This window comes from Thunnus thynnus, chromosome 16 (assembly GCF_963924715.1).
Source record: "Thunnus thynnus chromosome 16, fThuThy2.1, whole genome shotgun sequence".
In the NCBI taxonomy this organism is placed as follows: domain Eukaryota; kingdom Metazoa; phylum Chordata; class Actinopteri; order Scombriformes; family Scombridae; genus Thunnus; species Thunnus thynnus.
The window spans coordinates 26,353,887-26,381,176 of record NC_089532.1 but is presented as its reverse complement, the minus strand read 5'-3'; the positions used below and the strand labels follow the sequence as shown (position 1 = coordinate 26,381,176).

Here is a 27,290-nt window from a genome sequence, read left to right as displayed (position 1 = left end):
ATGTGTAAATGCCCTGCAGGGCAGGTAGGGGGCACTTAGTGACACGCTCGGCTGAATGCACCACAGCACTTTGCGGTCCTGCTCAGAGGTGTTGCCAAACCACGCCGTGATATTCCCAGCCAGGAGGCTCTCGGTGATGCCTGCGTAAAACGTAAAACATCCTGAGCGCCTGTGTGGAGAGCCTGAGATGGCTGCTGTACATAGCAGGGATCTAGGGTTCTCTCACTCCTGGTGCTACACCTGATGTGTTGGAAAAAGTAAGGTAAAACTTTTGGTATTGACTGAAATGAGCAGATGTCCTTGTATAGAATAGAGAGTGCTGTATCGATGTCGGCCTGTGGTGGAATACAAACATTGACAATTACAGAGGAGGTGAATTCCCTTGGAAGATAAAGGGGTCGACACGTCAGAGCCAGTTACTCCATGCTGGGTGAGCAGGACTATCCACAAGGATATGGAGTAGCCAGCCATTGGGAAAAAGTAGCCTGCTTGGGGGGTCCGAGGCCAAGCCCCCCTGGAGAAAAATTATGGCTGTAAAAGTCCAACTTTGGTGGCCTTTGACACATTCTAATGCCATTATTCCATAAGATACACTGATCTGAATTTACTGCATATTAAAAATGACCTTATTTATTATTTTTTTTATTTATTCATTGACACCTTCACTGTGAAGTTTATCAAGACATGCCACAATGATGGTTAATGTATTGTTTTACTAGAAACATAAATGTTCTTTTATTCAACAAAACAAAGTTATTTTTAGGGGGAACACGTTTTTAATCTCATGTCTTATCTAGTCTATGTATTGCAACATAGACTAGATAAGACATGAGATTAAAAACACAGCAATGTACTGATTCTAATATACTTGATCAACTGACTGACAATTGTCTTCTTTAAGAAGCCTGTCAGTCTGTTGATTTCTACCAGCTACACTCTAGCTTCCTTTTGGGTCGTATCTTTCCTCTCCCTTCTCTTCTCTATTGATATACTCCACACCTAAGGCCAGTAAGCAGGTATGATTTAATTATAATTTGTCAATGCCAAAAATTACAAAAGTGTTCTAGGATATTTTAAACTGTAAAATTACAGTGTGAGGCTCAGCCTTCATTTTGTTCATATGACACAGGCCTGTTACTTTGACAACACTGTCTGTTGTAATGTGTGCTTGCAATGCGTCTTAGAGATGGCTCTGATGTAAAAAGCACAGTGTAAATAAAGATAATTCATTCATTCGTTTATTCAAACCCATAAACGTCTGTGTGGCGTATATGGAAAATGCAGCGCTTTCATTGGACTTTTAATATCATCAAGATGCTGCCACCGGTGTCCCCTGCAATTATGTGTTTTCTCATCAATTATTTTGCTAATATTTGTCAAACATTGAAGACGACTCTCTGCTCTCTGCTCTACAGGACAGCAGGCTCTGAAGTCCCACTGGAACCTGATCCTGGCACTGAGGTCCAGGATTGGATGTTTGCTAAGAGGATACAGGGCAGCAGTATCCATGTGTGCCCGGGCCTGCAGCTCGTTCTGTATGCCGGTGCACTTCCCTTGGTGTTTCCTCCACTGCCTGGGGGAAAGCTGGCCTTTGTTCTCCTGGCCCCTGAGGAGCTCTGAGGGCCAGTCCGAGCTGGGGTGAAAAATCTCATAAAAATGGTGAGTAAAGCTGGTCTCATCGGCTAGAAAAGTTTCCAGGTCATATAGTATTTTGTGCGAAGAAAGTTCAGAAAAGTAGACATACGACAAAGTAATTCCACAAAGTTCTGGGGGCAAGAGCGCAGGCGTCCGTCGTAGGCGGTGCTATCTACTTTGCCATCTGCCTACACGCAAGCCATCGTGTACGTAGGCATGTCTCTAGCAAGATAATGGGGAAGGGCTATTTTCTTTTGTTCCTTGTTGCTGGTTTTTGAGGCCGGTCGGTAGTAAACCTGCCTTTGTTCCTGGCACAATAGAGATACCAGATGAAAGAAGAGAGGAGAGAAAAAAAAAAAAGAGTGGAGAATCCAGATGTGACCCCACAGGGTGACGACGCTGCTGCGCTGAAGATGCTTCCCCAGGAAAATACTCAAATCCAAAAGCCACTGAAGCAGCTCAAAATTTCCAAAGAGAAAATAAATCCAACAATTTTTTATGGAGTAATAACTTCTATTTATTACTCATTTCGCATTGAAAAAAACCCCATAATAGCCAGTTTTATTTCTCTTCTGCGGCAGTAAACACAACACACGAGCCCTTCAAGATTCAATGCTGATGAATCCGACTACTATAAACAGCATGACTGTGTACTGGCATTCCTCACAGATGTACAGATAAAGTTCACTGATAAAAGAGTTACAGTTATGTTACATGCTTGTCTTGCACTATTGGAGCACGTTTCTATAGTTTGTCTGATGGGTTTTTGTGTAGTTAACTGTATTACCTTTTAATATTAATGGGTTTATTGTATGTTGCTCGGACCCAAATGTTTTATCTATTTGTGTTAATAAAATAACTAACTACAGACTTGGAGAAGCTCTTGTAGGACAGACGTTCGCCCAGCTACAGCACGGGTAACTATCCAGCACAAACATGGAGACGGAGACTTAGAGACTGTAAATCTTCACTTTGATAAATGAGGGAGGTATAGACACAATCGGTAATTCAGTGAGCACATGCCTAAAGCACGTTCAGCATAAGAGAAAAAAAACAACATTCATTGATTATAATTAACAAATGTGACTTCAATAGTGTTACAATGCTTCACACAGACTCCTACATGCTCACACCCACTCAGACAAACGCAATACAAATGTGCACACATTTCCATCCTCTATCTCTCTCACTCACACCCACAAACACGTATAATTAGTCTCGTTGCAAGTTTAAAAGGGGTGAGGCTTCTTAATTGTGTTGAAGATCGCAAGTTCAGTGTGTCTTTCCTTTGGTGAGTTTTTTTTTTTTTTTTTTTTTAAAAACCTGCATAACAAAGCTTGATGAACAAACGAACGCCCACTTGTTCTCTCGCAAGACCCGAAGCCTCCAGGCGAATCAGACTTAAAAAGGCTTCCTCCACCCAGCTTTGGTTAACACAGAGCTCCCTTGCAACTTCAATTAAGCTCCGGCATTTTGGATTACACAGAGGGTGTGGGGAGGGGGGGAAAAAAAAAAAAGTAATATGCTAAAAGTGCATGCCAGTCACTGTAACAGTGGCTAACTTTACTTTGATGCCTCTGTAGTTGATGTACAGACACTTGAAAACAGGGGACAGAACGCTGCCCTCCAGTTGGAGGACAGCCTGCTTGGCTACTGTACTGATATGAACTTCACACAGCAGCCATTTTGTCTCCCACAGGCAATTGCTGGACTCTTCAAAAAAAAAAAAAAAAAAATCACACTGAGACACAAACTGGCGTAATATATTATGTGAAGACGCTGCGGTAGCTCATGCCTTGCGAGAGAACTCCACACACTCCCTGAGATGGTTCAATACAGCTTCCAAGTTCTAAGCGATGCTCCTCTGGGTAATATCAACCACTGAGTGACTGGTGGGCAACTGGATAGCTTTTGATGGCTTGGTTGTCAACAATAACAGCATGTCCCATTTCCCTTACACTTTTCCTCTGAGAGCGCTGTTGAAGACAATATTCAAGATAAGTTCTGTCTCGCTCTTACTTCACATCCAATGACTCCTAAAGTATAGCACGCACACAGTAAGTTTTCCCAACACTGAGAGACCTGAAGTTGATGCTGACTGACTTGGGAAGGTTATTAGTTGGCCATCATTTCTATTGGTTATGATAGCATTGTTCTCACAAAGCTAATTGCTAAGGGAACGTGGTGAAATTGCTAGCGTGAAGCGAATAAAGCGAGAAACAATTAGCCAGCAGACGACTGAGGTTAAGGTGGGGGCATGCTTGAAACTAACTAGCTCATACGACGCGTGGTCTGAACATGTCTGAAGGCGAACGTGTTTATACCTGTTTAGAATGGTCACAATAAAACGTGAGGTGAGGGGCGATAATATCACAAATGGGAATAACCACTCACACGTTGGGGACAGTCTCTCCTCGAAGGCAGCGATCGTGTTGCGATCATTTGTTCGTAAATGATGGATGTAATTGTGTGAAGAATGAAAAAGAAAAGCCCGCCTACTTTCTCCCCCTCTGGCCAATCACCGTGCAAGGTGTGATGGTTAAAAAAGTACAAAAATAAAACACCTTGTAATAAATAAGCAGGCAGAAAGAACAGTCTTAACTCCATCTGCACTTTTCCAGTAGGTCTGAGCATATGGCTGCAGCCAACACAAACAGAGCAAGGTGAAAACAACTAGCACTAAGGTTTAAACATGCCCTTCAGCTCTACAAAAGCTGACAGTGCATTACCCGGACCTCAGCTTGCAAGTGTAACTGGTGGTGGAAATGACAGCTATGTAAAAAGGTTACGATAATGACAAGTAAAGGTTACGGCAATGATATCAAAGTGCGGTGCGGCAGCTGGGTCGTTGCAGTGATTATGGGGGTGTGTCTGTCTGACCCAGCCAAGGTGGGTCTCTCTCTCTCTCTCTCTCTCTCTCTCTCTCTCTATCTCCTGCACGCACACACTCGTACTGGCCCCCGGCCCAGACGGCATCACACTGTGGGGAGGAGAGAGAGGTTTTGAGTCTCTTGTGGGTAGTACAGAAGGAAGGAAGGGAGAGAGAGAGAGAGACAGAGATGAAGGAGAAGGAGGGAAAGAGGAAGAGGAGGAGGAGAGAAGGGGGGTAATGAGAGAGACAGATGAGGCAAGCCCAGGGTGGTGCTGAGCCAGAGACTAAGCCCACTGCTGACCACACCACAGTGGGGACACGAGAGGAGACAGAGGTCACTGGGAAGACAAAGGGAGAAGTAGAGGGGAGGCCAACACAGTATATCCATTTTTTTTCTGAAATGTACTATTTAAAAGAGCCGTCCAAACTATATGCAGCACAACCAACGCATTTCTTGCTAGTCATTCTTGTTTGCCGTGTTATCACTAACCCTCGCACCGGTATCGTTCGCAGAGGCCAAAATCAAACTGGGATGTGAGTAGGATCTGTGTGCCAGGAAAACTGTTATATATGTAGTGCAGATTGGACGGGATCAGAGAGACAAGTGTATAGCAAGAAAACATTTCTAGCAAGTCAACTGAGAAAAAAAATGTATGAATAGAAACTGTGATAATCGATAAATTATTGAAGTCGTCTGTCAAGGAAAAAACCCAAACATTCTCTGCTTGCTGCGTCAAATATGTCAAAAATGTGCAGCTCCTATCTGTTTTATATCATTCTAAATTGATTATCTTTAGGCTAAACAAGCAATATGAAGACCTTGAGCGCTGAGACATTCTGATTGCTGACATTTTATAGCTTAAACTTTTAATAAAACAAACCAACAGATTAGTTCCTTTTCCTTTATTTTTCCTTTTACATGCATAATGACTTATTGACTCATTCTTTAAAGAGACATGAAAGTAGAAGTCATAGCGCTGCGATAAAGGTACTTCCAAAAGATGGAGGATATTTCCACAGTCCTCCTCATCAGTGGACTGCTGTGCTACAGCTAGCCTGACGGAAACATGTGAGGTCTTACTCTACATGAAGATTCATCAGAAAGCAGTACTGAGAGCGCTTCTATGTCCATAATGGCAGCTCTCCTACAGAGTGCCTGATGGGTACTCGCTGGTGGATGTCCACATATACTAGATAATGAGAGAGACACATACAAAGAGACAAAGAGAGAGAGAGAGAGAGAGAGAGAGAGAGAGAGAGAGAGAGAGAGAGCAAATGCAGACTCTTCTTCTCAAGCCTCTTGTGTGTTGAGTGTATTCAGTGTCCGTGTACACGGTTGCACATGTGTGTATGAACAGAGAATAGTGTGCGGTGGCAGTGGGTGCAGTCACACTCTGGCTCTGCAGCATGACTCATTCTGCCAGCTCATAGCAGAGCTCCGCAACACACACACACACACACACACACACACACACACACACACACACACACACACACACACACACACACAGAATGATGCCACACGGTAGAATAAAGCTCTATGGGGTGACTACCACTTCACTTCATCCATGCAAAAGGCAACACACAAAGGATAATCACAGCTGACGACAAGTACAAAATAGGGAATACATACGTGTACATACATGTACTTGACACCCCTGACATGTAACTACAATCACACACAGGAAGAATGACACACACATACTCACATGTATAAAAGGAAAACGGATCAGCTTTCAGATTCTAAGTGATTGATCAGATGTCTCGACGAGCATCGAGCCTCAGCAGGCTTTTAATGACCACTGGCTTACTGACATTTCCACTTCCCTATGTATGCACGTGTGTATGAATAAGAGTGTGTGTGTGTGTCCCATTTTCTCCATTTCAGCCTCCCCTCCCCGCTTAGCGAGCTACATCACCTACGACAGCTTTGATCTACGAGTTTGTTTGATCTTAGAAGTTTGGAGATTTCATAATTTATTGGTAAGTAAATCATCTGAATGCAAGTAGATGGTAGTAGATGGAGAAGGCAGATGGTGTCTGATCCATTCATCAGTGGGAGTGACTCAGTCAATGATTATTATGTCAGCGGAGCCGTTGCATGTGGGCTGCTCCGATCAAGACCATACCGTGCTCCCTTATTATTAGGGAGCGGGATTTGTTGGCTCCACAGTAGGATATGGAGTGAGTAGAAAAGCTGTCCTTCAGCTGTAGGGTCCGGGTGAGTCGGCAATCATCTACTTTATTAAAGTGTTGTTGAACAAGACACTGAATCTCTATCAGCATCAAGAATGCTGCTGTGTAGCTGACTTTTGCACTCCCAGAGAAAAAAAAGTGAATGAAAAGAGAATTTTCTGTCAAGGATCACAAGTATCACATTATACTGATTTTCCTGGTCTTGGTGATGCCACTATGTGAGGGCCTGATGACATCATGTTCTAATTTACAATAAGAGGCATAAGATGTATTCATGTCATGGTGTCTGAACATTCATCAAGGGGAATCTAAGATGTTTCTAGACATTTGTAATGCCATTAAGAATGAAATATAAGACAGTGGGCATCATTGATGTAAATGTGGCAATTAAGAGTCACGACAGTCCTGTAAACCGTGACGTGAATAGCGACAGTCAATCGATCTGCTGCGGTTTACAGGGACATGTGACTCAGGATGGTTAGCTGACTCTGGATGTAGTGGATCTAGAGATCACATCTATGAGACGGATTGATCTGAGCTCTTGGTTTGTGTTTGTGAATAAGATATTATCTCTAGCAACAAGATGTGAAGCTGTGGAAGTTGACTGAACTGTGTTTGGATTCTACTTATACATGTACAATTCAGCCAAGGAAATAACAGTGTTGCTTACTTGTTGAGTGTAGATGAAATTTAACTTCCTACAATAAATTAAAAAGAGCTTTCAACAATATTCGTATTTATCTCAATGAATCAAGAATTGAATTGTAGTGAATCTGAATCGAAATGAAATTAATTGATTCTGGACTTTGTTAATTGAAATCCAATTGAATCAGGAGATCAGAAACCACAAACGTCAGCTTCATGGTGGCACTTGAGGAAAAGTCAGAGAATCACCAAAGTCGGTAGGATTCATCCTCTGGAGACCATGAGTGTCAGCACCAAATCTCATGGCAATCCATACAATAGTTGTTGAGATATTTCAGTCTGGACCAAAGTGGCGGACGGACTGACATTTCCATCCCTAGAGCCACACCACTACCTGCAAGACAAATACGACCTATAACCTTCTGCTATGGAAGCACATGGAAGGTAGCATGTTCTCTGAGGATGACGATAAAAAAGTTGGTAGACCTACGATATTCACACTGCAAGTTTCCACCTGGAGTTGGAGGAGAACCCACAGGAGAGCCCTTGAGCAAGCGTCAAAAGACTTCGCCCAACATAAAAAAGTTATAGTATGCTTTTTACATCATTTATGTCCAAGTTTAGACAGGAGTTTCCAGAGGTCATGGGGTCATGAAGTTTTCCATGTTGAACTCTCTTTGCCTGGGGATAGTTTATGTTATCTATAAGTTTTGACACCAAAGAAGACACATGTATGGACTCAGGAATGGAGTAAAGTAACAGATGCTGTTTATTTCAGCATATACAGTATAAAGCAGGCTCATGCTCACTCCCTGCCTGTGCACTGGATGATCCCAGCGCTTGTATTAAACTACCTGAAGAAGTGAACTGTGTCGTCTGATCCATTCTTAGCTGTGCAGATATCTTTGGAAAATCATTATTACAAAAGGTAGAGCAGATGAAATCACAACTCAGTGTTTCCCCGTGCGCCCCCGTACGAAAATTTTGTACATTTCAATTAGTTAAATGCATCAATCTGGTGCACTCTGAGAGCAAAATTAAGAACCTAGATCTATGAAGAACTTTGTGCTCTTGTAAACAATTTTATCATAAACACATTGGTTGTATAGATATGAATGGTAATACTATAATAATATTATAACTATTTACTGACACTGTTTTGTGTTCTCTACTTATTTCTGCTGGATAATAAAACAGTCATTTTGAAAAGAAAAATGACAAAATTTGCCGGTTGCAGCTTCTCAACTGATAATTCTAAGGTCATAAATGAAGGTAAACTGAATATATTTGGATTTGGACAAAAAGTGACATTTGAAGACATCACATTAATTACAACAACCAACTCTAACTTTTCTGATATTGTGTTTATTACTTGTTTCTGCTTGTTTCACAGGAGGACAAAACATGAGTTAATGCAGGTTGAATGTTTTGTGCCACTGTGCTCAGAGATATCAGTTGAGCTAAAATTAAAAAGGGCTCAGCTGAGAGGCGGTGAAGCCTGTCAGTCACTCCAGATACCCCGGCAGCAGCCAGCGTGAGTGGCCCAAGAACCAACCATACCTGGCGGCGGGAGAGGAGCCGCCGTCTGGTTCACAATGAGTACAGCTGACTTTGCTGCGCTCAACACTGGAGCACAGGAAGAGAAATGAGCTGTTTGTTTCCAATACAGCTACTTTAGCTCTTAGATAATGTTAAGACAAGACCTTAACATTTACAGACGGTCATGCTGTTGTCCTGTGTTGCAAGTCGACGCTTGAAAACCAATATTGAACCGTTTGTAGTTTTTTTCCCCAGATTGAATGAAGTAAACTTATAATGCCAGCACTGAGATAAAGTTGTTGCTCTATCTTTCAGAAATTCCTCTCTTTATCGGTGAAATGACATACTGAAGTTGCAGCTTTGTGTTAACTTGGAGCCATGATGGTCAGCTTAGCATGCCTGTAGGTAGTGGCGGCTGCTAGCAGCTAAAGCTACCTGTATTTAACCTGCATGCAGCCGCAGCAGGCCTCCGGTGTTGGCAGCTGAGTGAGAACACACCTACAGTCTAGATAATTAATGGGAAACTCTGCACAACTTCATCGAAAGTTTGACTGCCAAAGATTTGCTCTCTATAGTTAGTCAAGAAAAAACATGACATTGAACTTTTCTGGATGAATCACTGAGATAAGCCAGTAGAATAACATTAAGATGTGGAGCGTGGTTGTCCAGTGACACAGACTCCTGCCTTAGTCATGAATTTTGTATTGTTATGTTTCATTTTAATTGACTTGTAACTAGATGACTGGGCATTTAGTCAGGAGAAAGTTTTAATATTTTAATATATGTGAACAGGGACTGCTTTGTGTGTTATTTTACCTTGGGATTCAGAAAATGTTGACTTTCATGATAATTAGCTACAAATTATCAGAAAATCTAACAGTGAGATTCCCACCCATAGCAACCCTCACTATTCCAAAGTTAAGCATGTGCCTGTGTGTGTGTGTGTGTGCTTTGGGCCAAGTGAAGCCCTCTTCAGCCTCCATATCTCACTCACACAACATTGCTTTCTCTTTCTTTGCTTGTCATTTCTTGACATCTCTGCTGTAGGCCTACATTACCTTTCTAGCTCACTGTCCCTCTCCTTTCTTTTGCCTCTTGCTTCAGGGAGCCACCCACACCAATTGGCAGACAGTGTCTGATCCTCTTACACACACACACACACACACTCACCTACACCATATAGTGTAATTGACTGCAAGCTGAAAGTACCATCTTGTGTGTGTGTGTGTGTGTGTGTGTGTGTATATATATATACAGCGAGTCCAGAAGGCCCTTGAAATATGCACAGCAGTCCCATGCATAATACATGGGCACAGCAGGAGAAAAGAACTTGTGAGCCAAGTGGATCTCCACCTCTCCATCTCTCCACTCCACCCCTCCCATCCTCCTCTCCACTTTCCCCTCTCTCCATCACACTGTCTGCTGCTGCTGTGCATATGTTTTAAATAACAACTGTCTCTCAGGGTCATTTGTGGGTCAGCAATTATGATGGAGGGAACGCATGAGGGCTGGAGAGATGGATAGATAGATGGCAGCGGGAGAGGGAATGAGGTGAGACTCGCATGGTCACAAAGAAAGACGCGCATTTTTATGCTTGGCGGAGGAATCAGGGAGAAATGTAATGTGAGGAGAAAGGAGACGAATATGATTCACTACTTTAAGTCAGCTGAGGCCTGACCACCCAACAGTTTCATTAGAATCACTGACTGTACAGGATGACTGTCAAAAGGTCAGACAAGCTGCCGAAACAACGGGATGTTAAGCTGTAGTAACCTACCGGTGCGCTTCCATTTACCTTCAGAAAGTGAGATGATGTTTTCAGAAAGCACCTGCACTACTATACTCAACATGCACATATCCAAAAGCGACTGAATCAGAAGCCACAATACTTAAATACAACCTTTTAGTCAAGTGAATACAACTTGAATGTGTACACAGTGTAGGCACAGATTCCTTTCATTTTTATGGGTCAGGATTTCATTAAGCAGTGAATAATGGTCTGACCCTCAGAAGTTTTTTTCATTTACAAATTAGTCATAGACAAAAAGTACACTGAGTGACTTACGATGAGCTGTTTGAGGCCTGTGAAGGACTGTTCCACAGAGTTAGCGTTGAGGACCTGACGCTTCATGGCTGCCTGCTCTCCCAAGAAACGAAGCATTAGGTCTTTCACAGCGTCGCCCTGTAGCAAAACACATGAATTCCCAATCATGCAAAAGGACACCACAGAACTGTGCGAGTATACTGCATGTTTTCACAGTTTCTTACAGTGATTTTTGTTGTAAGAGATTAATTGAAAAATTTCAAGAAACTGCTTATAGTGATCACGTCTGTCCGGGTCAAATTGATCACTACAAGTGGATGATTATTATAACTTATTTTTTTCTTTTTATTTATTTCTCAAGCAGATTACCATCTAATTAACATTTTTATATTTATTACATGAATATAAAGTAATGAAACGGGCAGCTCTGGTATTTACTGAATTTTATTGACTGTTTCAAAATAAAGTACAGCTGTTTCAAATACTTGTTCTTTCGCTGCTGCATCTCATAGGCTTGTTTTTGGCAGTTTGTCATAAGCTTCAAGGAGCTTTTCATTGAGAGACTTTCTTTTTCCCGTTATGTTTTCAATGTGCATGCACCACCAGCCTCAGGTAATCCCCGGAAGCAGATGGGATGTGCGTTTAGGCTGCGGGGGTGGGGGCCGCAGCGCCCTGCAGCGAGAAAGTTGAACCATCAACTTTTGGAGAATTGCAACCTGTAATTCTCTGGAAGCCAATCACAGCCAGTGATCAGACTGATTAGAGCTGTAACCCTGCCATGAGGGAGGACAAAAACATTACCAGAAAGAGGGGAGGACATTTCTCTTCATTTGATAATGTTAACAGTAAAGTTAGGCTTTGCTGACTGCTTCCCAACTCATTTTAAAAAAGACGAGAGAGAGAGAGAGACAGAGAGATAGAGATAGAGATAGAGAGAGAGAGAGAGAGAGAGAGAGAGAGAGAGAGAGAGAGAGAGAGAGAGAGAGAGAGAGAGAGAGAGAGAGAGAGAGAGAAGCAGCGGTCGAGCGAGCTAGAGAGTGGATGATGAGAGCGAGCAGTGGTAGCAAGAAAGCCGGTGAATGAGAGGAATAAAACGTTATTTTCTGCTTGTTTCACAGCGGTTACACATAAACACCCACACCCTGCACCTCCACACAACCCTGTGGAGGTGTGCCGCAAAGCCTGATAATGATGCTGCAGCTGCTAAATGCATATCAGATGTGTATCATGGGAGTAAGGGAAAAAAATAGAATTACTGTAACACTGTAAGCAGACTACTTGATTACTTTTTGCAAATGATTTAAACAGCATTTGTATAGGAATGATTCTGTCTTGAGCTTTTTGATCCATATAAGTGATTGATCACTGCAACTGTGATCACTATAAGCGGTTTCCACTGTACAACAGCCAAATAGTCTGCTTAAATCTTAATCTTTTAACTGACAAAAATTTATTGGAAATCATGTTTTCTCATTTTATCTTTCACCGCATTTCCTCAAATAGTTGCCAGGGCCTTACTTTACCTCAACCACAGAGGGTTCCAGGCCTTTATTGGAAGCAACCTTATATTAGAGAGAGCCTTTATTTCTAATTCCCTCTTTTGATAAGTATATTTGCTCAAATTTTAGTACGAAGCCTCTTTGTTTTCTGTTCTGCGTCCGTTTGCTCTGTTAAATTTTTGTTACTGCATTAACGGTAACCCACTTACTCCGACGTGCAGAATAATAATTCTAGGGCTTAAGTTTCACCTGGAAGGTTCTGGCAGTGCACCACTTAGCTGTAGCATACAGGTAGCATGCATTGCACTTACAGTATCATAACGAGTGTAGTTGTTGTCAACTGGAGTACTTCACCTGGTTCACTGTCTCTCCTCTCAGGGCTCAGCCCCACCCTTACTGAACCACGGAGAACAGAGGAGAGTAGCGCAACCATACATGACAACAAAACGCAGTAAAGACACTGAACTGAACTGAAATGAAATGAGTGCACTTAAATTAGGTAAATAACATAAATAAAGACAGTCTCTACTGCATTTTGCTGTCATTTATGGTCACTGTACTCTCCTCTGCTCTCTATGGTTCAGTGAAGGTGGGGCTAAGCGCTCCGTGCGTGTGCTGCACACACAGTGGAGCAGAGGAGAGACAGTGATCCTGGTGAAGTACTTGATTTGAGGACAACTACACTCGTTCATTACTGTAAGTGCAATAAAAGCTTCACGATTAAAATCCAATAAGTGTAATTTATCAATGTAATCCTTGCAAAAGATGGACAGACTCCAAATGACAAAAAATATTGCCGTGAAGAGTGTGATTTGTGACACAACGAAATAAACAACAGAGGATAATATGAAATGACAGATGTTTTCCTATTGTCACACGATATGTATCATCATATCGCACAGCTCTAACTACTGTCTTCCCTTACAATTTTCCAGAGTTGAAGGTGACATATTCAAAATATTTGTTTTGTACATCGTACAGTCCATAACCCCAAACATTCAATTTACTATCACAGAAGAGTAAGAAAACCAGAAACAAGTGAGACATAGTGTTCTCAGGGCTTTTTAAAGACACATGTTGTATAATAAGCATTTTGCTGCCAAAGTGCCTGTCCTACCTGCAGGTTGTCAAACTTGAGGCCAGGCATGGTGAGTCTGCTGCTCTCTACGTAGGCTGGGCTGTACTGCTGGGTGGCCACAGAGATCAACACCTTCCTGGTCTCCTCAGACGCCAGCCAGGCATCATGGCGCCGGTCCACCTCACTCAGGCTCAGCGCTGTTGCAAATGGGTCGTCGCTACCTGAGAACACAGCCTGGAGCTGGTTGAAGGGCTGCGGCTGAGTGGCCAGGGCTGGGGCGGCAGGTTGAGTTGGAGCTGGGGTTGTTTGGGGTGGAGGAGGCTGGGGCTTGGCAGTTGATTCGGTAGGGGTGGGGGCAAACACTGAGCTAGATGTGGGAACACCGGAGTCCAGAGGTCCTCCAGGGGTGGAGAGGGAGGAGGAGGTGGAGGAGAGCTGGTGCTCAGGGGTGGTGGCTGTGGGTGCGGGGCTGGCGCCGGGAGGGATCTCTGCATTGGGGTTAGAAACGGAGATGAAGGAGGAGGGGACAGTAAAGGAATCAAAGAAGTCAGAGGCTGGATTTGTCTGTCCATTGTCAGTGAAGAACTTGCTGAGGCTGGGGCTGGGCTGGCACACGAGCGGAGCCGTCAGCTTGCTGGGGGTCACTGCCTCATCGCTTCCCCCACCGCTCCCCATACTAAAGCTGGGGGACTTGATGAGGGTGGGCTGGAAGCCGTCAGGCACCAAAGACTTCGGTTGGGTGCCCTGGCTGAATATGGTGCACACCGGCACAGGCTCCTCTTTCGGGCTCGCCTCTTTGGCTGGTGCTGGTTCCTCACTTTGAAGATCATTTGGGCTCTGTGTGTCACTTCGAGGTGTAACACAGGCCGTAACATCCTCTTGTGTGTCCGTCCCCTCCTTTGTGTCCTCCTCTACTTTGGGCTCAGAATCTTCTTTCTTCTGCTCCTCGGCTGAAACTTTGATCTCAGTTGTATTCTGTCCTATCTCAGTTTGTTCCTCCTTGACACCCGGGGTCTCTCCTGTATTCTCCTCTTCTTCTCCCGCATCCAGAAAGGAATCAATGGGAGCCACATCATCCTCCTCACTGTTATTAGGCGAGTCGGAGATCATGACGCTCTCCATCATCTGGTCATTGAGCTTGTCCATCAGGCTCTCGGAGGGCGTGGCGCTGCTTTCCTCCTGGGGCGTGACAAACTCTCCACCCAGATCGATGCTGTCCTCCTGGGGCAGAACGTTGTCTATGGAAGGGGTCTGGTTGGTGGTTGGCTCTGGAGGGTCTGCAGATGGAGCTTCCTTGGTTACATCCTCTACTGTGATATCCAAGGTGACTGGCCGTTGAGCAGGAGCCTCCTCACTATCCATCTTACTGCTCTGGACAATTAAAACACTGTGTTAAATGGTATTACTTTTTAAATGTAATAATAACATTCATTTAAATGTGGAATATATGGTTGGACACCGTACAGCAGCTTTCTTGGTCACTTCCTGTCATTGTAAGCAAACGCTACTTTATTAATTTTATTAATTTATGAACCTCTTCTATCACTACAGCGTCTTCATGCTGTAATTGCTGTAACGGTAAGGCAAGAGCCGTTACTCGGGAAAAGTGAATGATAGTCACTTGCTACCGATGTTTAGGTTTAACAAGTGACCGTGTTAACTGGTGACTGTAAGTCGAATGCGTCCGTGGTTGTCGTGGTGACGGCAGCTGTTGAGAAGCCTAAAAGCCTTAAATGATCCTAAATTGAATGTTCAATGCAGTATATATTTGTCCGCTCCTTTTTGTCCTACATTATGTAAATCAAACTGGTTCGCCAACAAGAAGCATTCACATTTCTTTCTCAAGTTACTTTTAATGTGGGGAAAAATATAGATTAGCAGAGCACCTAGAGTCTACAGGGGAAATTGACATTATTACACAGGTTAACTGGTAGAATAAGAGTCACTTCATATTTGAATATAATGGCTTTTAGGAGGACACCTAAATTAGGAGTTCTGTTCGTGTTTTCAACAGCTGTCGTCACTCTGAGAAACCATTCGGCCAAAAGTCACCAGTTAACACGGTCACTCGTCAATCGAAACACCGGCTATCCTGCTAACGCTAGGTTAGCTGGGCTGGATACTGTAAGCTAACCGAGCAGCTGATTGCAAGTGTCAAATTCATACTTCACTAATAGCTACCCAGGCTTTAAAAAGCGTAAAAGACTACCAAGCTACCTGCACCACTATGCAATGACAGACAACAAGCGATAAAGTGGAGCACAAACACACGGTTATGTTTCCTTACCTTACTGCAGAAACGGCTACAACTCTACTGCGCATGCACGGCTACACCAGAAAGCTACGGCACTCCAGAGCTGACAAATTTCACGCCAGCGAAGATTACGGGATTCTGGATTGATTCTACGTACTTTTAAAAGCGCACACAACGTTGCACGAGTACGGTTACGTTCTAAACTTGACTAACTTGATCTAGTACAATTTTAAAATCGCGGAAGTGCAGAACCGACTGACTTGTGTTTTGAGCAGTACGTGTCTACAATATATATATATACAACGTATATATTTTAAGTGTTTTCATCGTGAGGTGACGCTTTTCTTGGAAGAATAAGAAAGCGCTAACTCTGACACCAAACTGCAAAAATGGAGGACGACGCTCCTGTCATTTATGGTCTTGAATTTCAGGTACGTTTACCCTGATGAACAGTTAACTCAGGCACTGTGCAGTAACCCTGAAACACAAAAATACTCACTGCACCTACAAATTATACATATTTATTTTAGTCTAAAATACAAAATGTGGAATACATTTCACCCACTACTGTATATATGAACAAGCTGTATATACTGTAATTACATAACCACCTACTATATGTTTTTTTTTTTTTACCATTTAATGTTTATCTCAGCACTCTTTGCACTATTTGTACCCTGTTTACAGTCCACAGAAACGCTGTCACCTGTGTATATACATTCCTTGTGTATATTTGTGATGATTGTTATGTTATGTGTAAGTACATTGAGAGCCACTAAACCGGAATCAAATGCCTTGCATGTGTAAACATACTTGGCCAATAAAGATAATTCTGATTCGGGGTATTGAATGCTGCTCCACTGTCATTACTATTTACCCTCTATACTCTTTGCTATTTATTTCTCCTCTTTGCTATTATATAATAAAATTGTAGGCTTAACTGTTAGTTTAGTCTGTTGAATAAGTTGTTGCAGATGTATGTCACAGTATTTATTTATCAGCTCTTTGCCATTGCCTATTACAGAAAGTGTTATTTTCTAGTCTGTAAATTAGGGATGCACGATATTGGACTTTTTGCCGATATCCAATATGCGGATATTTCCAACTCATTGTGGCCGATTGCAGATGCTGATACCGATATATGCACATATTTTTTCCAGCTGGCTGAGGAGACTATTATGCTTGCAAGCATAGATTGTACCATGATCAAGAAAGACAATATATGAAGGAATATGGAGTTCAGTAGCTCAGCATTAAAACTTTAATGAACGTGCCAAGTTGGTGTAGCAGTAGAGTTTTCTTTGAGTTCATTAGACAGACAGGATTAATGTGTAGGATTTAATCTCTGGTCCACACTCCGGAGCAGAAGGTAGCGGTAATGCACCTAATATGCTGGTTGCCACCCGCTGGTATAAACCAAAAAGAAGTTGTTTTTTCCCCAAACAGAGTGGTACATCGTGTCAGCCAAAGTGTTTCTTATCTGTGCAGCTGAACACAGCAGCTCCCCCACAGGCTGTTTCACGCTGACGGTCCCGGTGTTTCATCTGCAAGCTCCACTTAACTCAGCTGCCCGACAGACCCGCTGCTTCCTCCCACTTTAAACTGAATAATTAACCGGGACCGAGTACCGATGACGTGCCGATAATATCGTGCATCCCTACTGTTAATTGAAAATGTGTTGACAATGGACAGTCATGTTCCCTTGTATCCACTTTACAGGCACGAGCACTAACTGCCCAGACAGCTGAAACTGATGCCATTCGTTTCCTCGTGGGCACACAGTCTCTGAAGTTTGACAACCAGGTAAGGAGAGAGAGAAAAAAAGACTTAAAACAGACAATTTCTCCTATTCTCACTCATTCAGTTCAAAGTGTTGTTTTTGTGTCCCTTTGCAATGTATATCTATTGTAGTAGTTTTAAATGGGTAGTTAAAGGGTTGTATTATAGTGTTTGATAACCACTCAGAGGTACATGATGCTGCCTCTGCTGGACTAACTGTGGACAAGAACATACTAGATGTAGATATGTTTTAAGATCCCACCAGACATATAAAAAAAAGTCACATATAATACTTTGAATAATATTTTGTGTCTGATAAGGTTTTTCCACAAAAACGTACAATTACCTTGTAAAGTATTCTTAAATTCACACTGAAAGATTCCCAATCTATGCAATTTTATTTCAAATCTGCTGGACACAAGACGTCTCCTATTTAGGAAGGAAGTTTTCCACTACAGGAGGCAACTGGCACACCCCTGTTCTTAGTCTTGTAGTTCACTGTGGTAGTTTATGTCCTCATGCAATCTGTTTGAGTTTAGGTAATAATGGAAATGAAGTGTTGCATAAATATATTGCTGTCTACTGTGTGACCCTTTCCCCAGACATACATGATGCCACACCAGTTGGGCTCAGTCAGTATAATAATAGACCATATTATACCATGTAGTAAACTGGAAACATCTGTCATAAATAATATACTCACACACAAAATGTACCTGAAATGAGAAATTGAAATGAGAGTCAAAGACAATCATTAAGTTTCTAGAAGAGAACATAATACAAGTTGTCACGATGCCAAAATCTTCATGAATGTCCAGAGTCAAGTTGAAGGGGCCAATTTAAAAAAATATTCTGATTGTCATTGACATGAAGAAAGTTTATCATTTCATTTCAGCGTAAAACCTAAGACCTCAATGTTAGACCTGAAAAAACAGTTTTGATTTTGGTCAGGAGATTTATTTGTGGTCAGGTTCAAGAGTTTTTTTTAAGGCAATCAAATCTTGAGAGCAGAGAGGGTGAGCTATATTTGTTAAGGTGGTGTAACACAGTAATCATGCAGAAGGTCTTAGTCCTGCACACCTGCACAGAAGCAGAGCTCAAGATATAAAGAAACCAGGATTCTGTAAAGACACTTTTGTTTTGCCCATGGCCCACGAGCAGGCTGTCCACACCTTTATTTTTGTGATGAAGATACTTTCTTTTTCAAAGAAAAAATTGTTTTTTGCTACCTCAGTATGAAAAAGAGACAAAAGGCATAAGAAGTGGATTTGTATTGTCAGATAAGTGTCTAAATATTTCAAGATATCATAACCTTGACATAGTATTAAAAAGAAGAAGCTATCAGAAAACTGAAGAACATAACTGACAAGTGTAATATTTGGATAGTTTTTCAAACCTTGTATTGCTGATAATCTGTAGCTTGTTAATCTCTCTTTATTCATGCTATTCACTGCCAGCTCCAAAGCAACACTAGCCAAGGTTATTACTAAATACATATTTATTTGAGTGTGCTTAGTTCCTTTTCTTTAAGTAAGAAAATAACATGTATTTTACTGTGTGTGTATGTTTGGTCTGTTAGATAAATATAATGTAAAGGTTTGGTCTTTGGTATTGTGGTGCATGTGTGTGTGTGCTGAATACAAGACTTGTTTAGATTATTAAATTTAGTTCTACAACAATGACATAGAAACCATTATTTGAAAATGTATCCCCAACAGTTTCTATAAAAAAATCATTCTTAATTTAATATAGCAATACAAAGATTTTATATATACAAAGATTTTTAGACCAAATGAGTAATTGAAAATATATAAACTGGAAAATAATAATCAAAATAATTGTTAATTGCAGCCCTAAATTAATTAACATTTGAGAATCTGGAACCAGCACATGTTTGGTATTTGCATTTGCTTTAATAATGATGATCAAGATACTGCAGTTAAGTATGGTAGCTGTTTGAGCATCACTTGGGACCACAGGTGTAGCTCAGCACAGACAGTCTCAGTCTGGCCATCAAACACCATTAACAGCACTTAAAGGTGCAGTGTGTAAATTTAGTGGCATCTATTGGAACAGACTTGGCAGAAACAGAATATAATATTCTTAAGTATGTTTTAATTAGTGTGTGATCCCATGAAAATAAGAATTGTGTTTTTGTTACCTTAAACGGGGCTTTCCAGCTGGTGGGAAAAAGTAGCCAGCTCGGGGGGTCCAGGAACATGCTCCCCCAGAGAGAGATTTTGCTGTAAAAGCTCAAATTTGGTGGCCTTTGGCACATTTTAATATCACTATTCCATCATATACGCTGATCTCAATTATTGCATATTTTAATGAGTTTTAGCTCACACAGCCTGTAAATGTCTATTAATATTAAAAAACACACCTATTCCTGACTGATCAAAACGTTTGTAATTAAGAATCATTAGACCTTATTTATTTTATATTTATTTATTGACACCTTCACTATGAAGTTTATCAAGACATGCCACAATGATGGTTAATGTATTGTTTTACCAGAAACATAAATGCACTCTTGTTCAACAAAAATAAACAAGGTTATTTTAAGGGTGAACATGTTTCTAATCCCATGTCTTATCTAGTCTATGTATTGGTTTTGATTTAAATTAGTTATAAAATATACCTATAGCAAATCACAACTTGTTAATCAAAACTGTTTTATTAGAATCAAAAATGGATATAATAAAGTAGCTGGCTTAAATGAGTCGTCGGCTGTTTGGCTGGCAGCCGGTGCTTATGGAAAGCTCTACTTAGAATGAGCCCTTAATATCTACATAGGCAGCGGGTCCTCCTCCACAGAAGCTGCCATGTTGCACCACCATGTTTCTACAGTAGCCCAGAATGGACAAACCAAAACTGGCTCTAGAGAGGGGCTGTCGTGTTTTCTTGAGTTTCATGTCCACCGTAGATTCTCCTACATGCTTGGAGGGGGAGGGAGAGGGGGAGGGGTATTCAGTTGACTGCAATCTGCAACCTCACCACTAGATGCCACTAAATCCTACACACTGCTCCTTTAAGCCAAGTGCCATCCTTAATAATAGATCTGAATCTGTTGCATGTACATCCATGTTGTGTGTGCATCCAGGGTTTCTCTGCAAAAGTCTGTGTGTGTGTTTGTGTGTTTTTTTACTTTGAGTATGTTTGTGTGTCTGTGTGTGTGTGTGAAGGAGGAGAAGTGTGAGAGAGAGGAGTGCGTGCATGCATGCATGCATGCACGTCTTGCAGAGGTCATTACAGAGACAGATGACAGAAACAGTTGGCTCTAAACGGGGGGAGAAATAATTAGCTCTCTGAGAGCGAGAGAGAGAAAAAGAGAAATGTCTGCCTGGAAAAAACGAGCCTATTTTCTGGCAGACTTTAGTGTGAAAATGGTCTGGCACTGAATGCAGACCTAGTTCAATCCAAGTCTTGTGTTGCGAGTCTAATACAGAGCTTGTTGGGAATGGTGACAATGCATCCCAGTCGATCTGTGTGATTTCTTATTACTTCTCCCAACACTTCCCTCCACTGTAGCATGAGCATGGATCTGAAACACAAGAAAACCAAAGAGGTAAATTCTTTGTTGTAGTGTAAATCAAATCTTAGTACAGTGATTTGATTTTGTTTTAATGAGGGTGCTAATGGCCAGGGGCAGATCTGGGGGGGGGGGGGGCAGCTGTCGTCCCTTTAGATTCCCCTACCAAGCCCCCCCTAATTTTCCTGCTCCTTAAACTGTAATTGTAAAATAAATGTAATTTTCAGTCACCACTATGGTCTTAAGGTGTCCAAAGCACTGAAATAAGGAAGAACTAGAAAGAAAATCCATAATTCATAATGCTCACTTTGGCCCCTGCAAACTGTTGGTATGGCATTGTGCCAAACACAGACAGACAGTGGCAGCCAGTCAGAACAACACAACACACGGAGTGACTGAGCGCTGCAGCATCTGGAGGTGAAGTCAAGTCAGAGGTTCTCCGTGTGAAGTTTAACCACCATAACCAGTTTAACTCAAACAAAGTTAAGTCAGCAATGAATGTAATTACTCTATGCTAAACTTCATTCAATAACCAAAGCATGTCTGTAATAACGTTAGCCTCAATTTTAGTAGATATCAAAAGCTGCAGCGTTGTGGTGTTAAACACTGTGAAGTTAGGTTTGAATCCATCACGTTTAGGGAATGTGGGTTGTCGGGACCGTAGCCTAACAACTACACGTCAGTGCTATTTTTGTTTGATTAGCAAATATATAACTGCTCTTCTACCGTAGTACAGCACAGAGTCAACACACACACAGGCTGCTGCATCCTTGACTGTCAGACTGAATATATTAGTCATCAGGGGATTAAATATCACTCAGTGCTAAATCTGATTGTTGTTTTATTGTAGTTTATTAACCACATGCTCCTACAGTGTAATGAAATACATGGATTTTAACCATGAGATCCGTTTACATCTTGACTAGTGTAGGTCAGAGTAGTTGGACTGGTATGCAGTACAGACTGAAAATGAAAAGTCACAGAGAGAAGAGATGAAACAGGAGAAGAGAAATATAGTTGTTCTCAGTATTGAGAACAGCATAACAACTGTCACCTTAAACCCCCCCTCTAGTGTATTTTGGCATTTTTAACATATTTCATATTTTTCGGAGTCATTTCCTGACAATGTTGATTAGCCACACTGTTTGCTTAATATTTTTTGACAAATTACTTAATTTTACACCCAAAGTTCAAAAATGTAAGCAGTTGCTAAAATGGAACAATGATGTATGACTATAGTAGAACGCTGCAGTAATACGTCATCCTCATAAAATCCCTTTGTTTATGAGAGCGTCACATAGGCTGCTGATACAGTATCAGGCACCTGTGTTTCAAACTAAATACTTGCTGCAGATGTGCTGCAACAACAGATTAATGCTTAAAATATAAATAATTAATTTCAACTGAACACTCTCAAACCAAAATCAGCACAGAAATTAATGTTTAATGTAGTTAAAGCAGGAAAGTCAGTCAATCAGTCTTCAATGAACTATAAATGAATGTGTGTGATTCTTACAGTATCTGCTGTCCACAGCTGCTTTATACTGTATGAGAAGCTTCTCCTTCACTTCATTAAATCCCTGCAGCATCTGAAGGCAGCAGGACTGATATGTTGATAAAACCACAGCCAGAGCGCAGTGCTGTTACACACAGCTGTTCACTAAACTGCCTTAAAACAACACCAGGCTGCTACAGTATAACCACACACACACACACCTCTACACACAGTAGTAGTAACTAGATGATCCATCAATAAAGCCATTGTCTAACTTCACCTATAGATTTCACATATCTCTGATACTGACATGTAAGCTAGTCTATATAGCTAATGCTGTTGTAAGCGGTTAGGCTATAACATCACTACCATTCAGACACAGTGTGAGTGCGCTAGAATGGCATTCTGGTTGCCATGGTAATGTATTACTACTATTAACCACACCCCTATTCTCTGTTTGAGAAAGAGCGTTAAACAGGAAGTAACACTGGCTGGAGTACGGCTTTAAGCTGTCATAAACTGTGGTCTGATGGGTAGTGCAGAGCCAGTAAGACCTCACAGTTTTTTGTATTAATGCTGGTTTCTTGTTCATAATGCAATGTAAGAATAAACATTGTAAAAAATATATTTGTGGATCTTTTGTTGAATCCATTTACCTACAAAAGTAGAATTGTATTTCTATTTGGGGACCCCCACATACTATGCCCTTCCATGCCACCCTGCCATAACTTCTTGCCACCCCATGTAAAATTTTCTAGATCTGCCACTGCTAATGGCACATACTTGCACAGATTGAAGTTGACCATCACAAGAGAATTAGTGGTGAAATCTTTGGTTGTCAATCCTAAACAGTGGTCCTAGATCTCAATGTGATTCAGCGCTTGAACAACCAAATGCAGACCGTCAAAATTCTGACAGTGTCAAGGCCTCAGTGTGCGTCAAACAAAGCACTTATTAGATAGTTGAACAGCCCCTGAAACCCTTCTTTGGATGTTGGAAAGAGTGGGCGGCTTTGTCTGTCAGTTCCTGTAACTTTTTGGAACAGACAATCTGACAATCACGCCCACTTCGCACAAGCATTGGCCAGGTGTGTGAAATAAAGGTAGGGTGTTAACGTTTTGAGTGCAACACCATGAATGTCTTCAAGGAGAGACTGTCTGAAAGGGTGTGCCGTCATCCCCCTTTTTTTGCATTGAGACCGCAAAGACGTGCAGAGTTCTTGCATAGACGTTGGGGAAGCAGTGGGATGTAGCCAGGACGAGGCAATAATGTCAGGCCCTTTGCCCGGCCTTCGAGTGTGGCAGTATAGAACACGATTTCTTTTAGACGTGATCAGACATGTTGTACGAGCTAGTTTGTTTGGAGCATATCTCACAATGTCACTGCTGCTACAACCTTTCTACAAAGCAACTAACTGTAAAACAGCTTTTTTGATCAAAGAAACCCTGCTAGTGTGTTGACCAATGCTTGTTTTTTTTTGTTTTGCCACATTTATGAAATGTGACAGTTTATGATGTGTCTCCTTGCATATTTTTTTCTTTTTCGTACATTGTACGATTTACCAGGCCTTTATTCATCAAAATTGATACCCTGACAAAGATTTAGACCAAGATTTGATTGCATCTTGTAAACATAGTTTACTGACTTGTTTCTTTGTTTTCTGGTAATGAAGTCGAAGAGTGTTCGAAGCTGTAGATCCTAAAAAGGATCATTATTCATTTTTTTTGTCATGACCCTACATTTTAATCAGTGGTTGAGTAAGTGCAGTCGGTTTTAACCATGAAGCTCATTGTCTTTTCCTCTCTGCATAAGTTTTCTGGCCAACATTGGTTAGCTCACTGTGTCTGAGTTTGAACTTGCAATATGAAAAATGTTTTTTCGATTGGCATTTCAGCCGTGATAGCTCCTGCTGTACCCATAAGCCTCCTGGCCTCTCCACCTCCCATTAAGCATAATGCAGGGTGGAAATGTCTCTCTTAACTCGCCGAGCACCTCTCAAATCCCTCAGAGACCAATAGCAGGAATGACAGATCGGAGGGCACGTCGGCATGGCATTTAAGGCTGCTAACGAGATAAAGCGCCCGAGCTTGGCACCTCTCACCCGCTCGCTACTCCTCCGCCCCGCTTACTGTCATCTGTGCGGCTAAAGAGCTTTAGTGTAGAGGCCCCTGAAGTGGGGGCCACGAGCCAGCTTGGCTTTATCCCTCCCTTACCCCCTCTTCCCAATCCCCCTCCTCTCCTCCTCCCTGCCTCAATTCCTCCCACCTTCGGCACATTAATAAAAGAGCTGGGCCGGGTGCCCAAGTGGCTGAAGGCTATGAGTCACTCCCCAGGCCTGGAAGAGTGAGGGATAAATCACCTGGGGGAGGAGGGCTGGAACTTCTCTCTCCCCTCACACCTGGGTTCATTCAGGGGGACCCTATTACTAGGCCCTCCAATTACCCTGTCCCGCCGGCTTGAATTTATTTGTACCGCTCCCCCACCACCATAAAATTATAACTTTGCGTAATAATTTTTTGCTCGATGCAGTCCAACCCAAGGTTAATAGCCGCCTAGCTGACTTTGAGGCGGCTGAAGGATGCTGCCGCTCCGATGCTCTTCTCCTCCTCCTCCTCACGCCCCCTCCTTTCATCCTCTTGTTCAGCCTGTAAAAGTAGTACAGGGAAGGGGAGTGGAAGTGCCTAGCAGGAGTTATTGTCCAGTGCAACCCCATTAACGGTCCCCCAAGGTGCTGTAAGTGTCTTTCTTATGGGAGAAACCGCCATTAATTGTCTGATCAAACCTTGAGACCCTCACTGTTTTACTGCATTGTGGGCCCTGAACTGCATTCAATCGAGGGCCCTCATAGAATAGATTTCCATCTAATGAAAAGAGCTCAGTAAGGAGGACTTCTTATTAACGTCTTATGGATAAAAGTTTAGCTTGTTTGTTGAACTTGTGTGCTGTAAAGTTTGGACGGCAGTGTTTTCAAGTGCAGCCAAGTCCTCGGCATTACACCTGGTCAAGGAGCTAAAGCCCATCATGCACCAAGTATTTGTAGTTGAGGCTCATATAGTAGTTTAGGTGTAATTGTTAAGTTTTAGGAATGCATCTTTGTATACTTGATCATGGATCCCTGAAAATGGATACTGAGCTTGTGCGAATTGCTGAAACCTGCAGTGATTAAGCAAAGAATTCTGGTCCTGATACCAAAGTTATTTTTTGATACCTTACTTTAAGAACTATAAAGATGTTTTTCTACAAAAAGCATTTTTCTATATAACAAATGAAGACAGGCTTCTCAAATGTTAAGTGTTGTTTTTACAAAGGCATCTGTCTAAGATCTGTTGTAGAAATACTGTCTAAAATTGGGAGAAGTATTATTTGTGTCATACCCTTTTGAGAATTTCAGCAAGCATTCAATGCCAACTTTTGGTACTTTACAGTTTTTGATGCTCAGGGCTATGGACACACTTGGTACTAATAAAATATTGAGGTTTGATTTCCTATGTACAGCCTCATTATATTTTGGCATAGAGACAAGAGGTTTCTCTTGAGTATCCCAAATAATATTGGTACTGGTGGACTTTTTATTGCCATTTAAGGTTTTAGCATCAGTTATTCAAAGAAAACAGGAATTTGCTGATTGTCTTGATTTAACTGGAAACCTTCACAGAGGGTTGTGAAACACTGCTTTCATAGATATTAAAGTATACTAAAGGAACTGTTCAACATTTTGGGAAACACACCTTCCCTTTCTTTCTGAGAGTTAGATGAGAAGATCAATACCACTCTCATGTTTATGTGTTATGTGTAGAGTCTAGCCTAGCTTAGCATAAAAACTGGAAGCATGGGACAACAGCTAGCCTTGCTCTGTCCACAGTTCCTAAACATGTCCACCAGCACTTCTAAAGTTGTGTTAATTATTAAGCTTTACAGGTGTTGCGTTGGTATATTTTTCATTTTGAAAAGAGCCAGGCTAGCAGTTTATCCCTGCTTCCAGTCTTTACACTAAGCTAGGTTTATTGCTTCCTGGCACAGACATGAGTGGTATCAGACTTATAGTCTAAAGCCCCTTTTTAGACGTGGAATATGGAAATCTGCTGGCTTTATCTATCTGTTCAAGTGATGGATTTTTTTGTCATTCAGACATGGGTGTCTGTTACGTTAATGTTCCTTAGAGCTTGATTCATTTACGGAAAGAGCCACAATACGTGCACAGTATCTGGTGGCATCACTGAGAAATAGTGATGAGTTTATGATATGAAGAAGGAAAGAGTGTTCTCAGTTCTTTTACAGCCTGCGTTACTGGTGGATTTTAAAACATATTCTGCTGTTGAAGCCTTAATTAATGACCATTAATGAGCTCCTCTTCTCACTAGTGAATCCTCTAATAAATTAAATAATAAAAAAGTTTCATCTTACACTATTAGAAAAGGAATTCTGCTGCCTAGTTTATGATGCTCCACAGTACACAAGCATGTTGAGACGTTAAGTTGGGGCTCTCATTTGATCTATTTTCAAACATGCTGTATGTGAAGTGTTTTGCTGGATTTTCTGTTATTCATCCATGCTGTTGACATGGGTAAAACTGCTGGTTGGATTATTATTGTGTTTTTTTTCTACCTCTCTTTCTTGTGGTCACACTGCAAGAGGAAAATGATTTTTAATACTGGCAGGTGGACTGATCTGACATGAGAAGGATCTCTTCAACTTAAAATTGGCTCATTCACAGTGTGTTGT

General features: G+C 41.7%; 2 protein-coding genes across 2 annotated transcripts in view; one reads left to right on the top strand and one right to left on the bottom strand.

The window, feature by feature from the left end:
- Window positions 1-15,891, bottom strand: part of trappc12 (trafficking protein particle complex subunit 12) — a 36,432-nt gene extending 20,541 nt beyond the window's left edge. Inside the window, exons 1-3 of the mRNA XM_067615038.1 lie at window positions 15,796-15,891; window positions 13,548-14,879; window positions 10,953-11,069 (exon numbers count right to left, since the gene is read on the bottom strand). Of these exons, the coding sequence (XP_067471139.1) occupies window positions 10,953-11,069; window positions 13,548-14,870 (1,440 nt within the window). The 5' untranslated portion in view covers window positions 14,871-14,879; window positions 15,796-15,891. The remainder of the gene's footprint in view (window positions 1-10,952; window positions 11,070-13,547; window positions 14,880-15,795) is intronic.
- A 98-nt stretch (window positions 15,892-15,989) lies between these two features.
- The window catches only part of eipr1 (EARP complex and GARP complex interacting protein 1), a 57,882-nt gene continuing 46,581 nt past the window's right edge, over window positions 15,990-27,290 (top strand). The window contains exons 1-2 of the mRNA XM_067615039.1: window positions 15,990-16,193; window positions 17,482-17,565. Coding sequence (XP_067471140.1) covers window positions 16,152-16,193; window positions 17,482-17,565 — 126 coding nt within the window. The 5' untranslated portion in view covers window positions 15,990-16,151. The remainder of the gene's footprint in view (window positions 16,194-17,481; window positions 17,566-27,290) is intronic.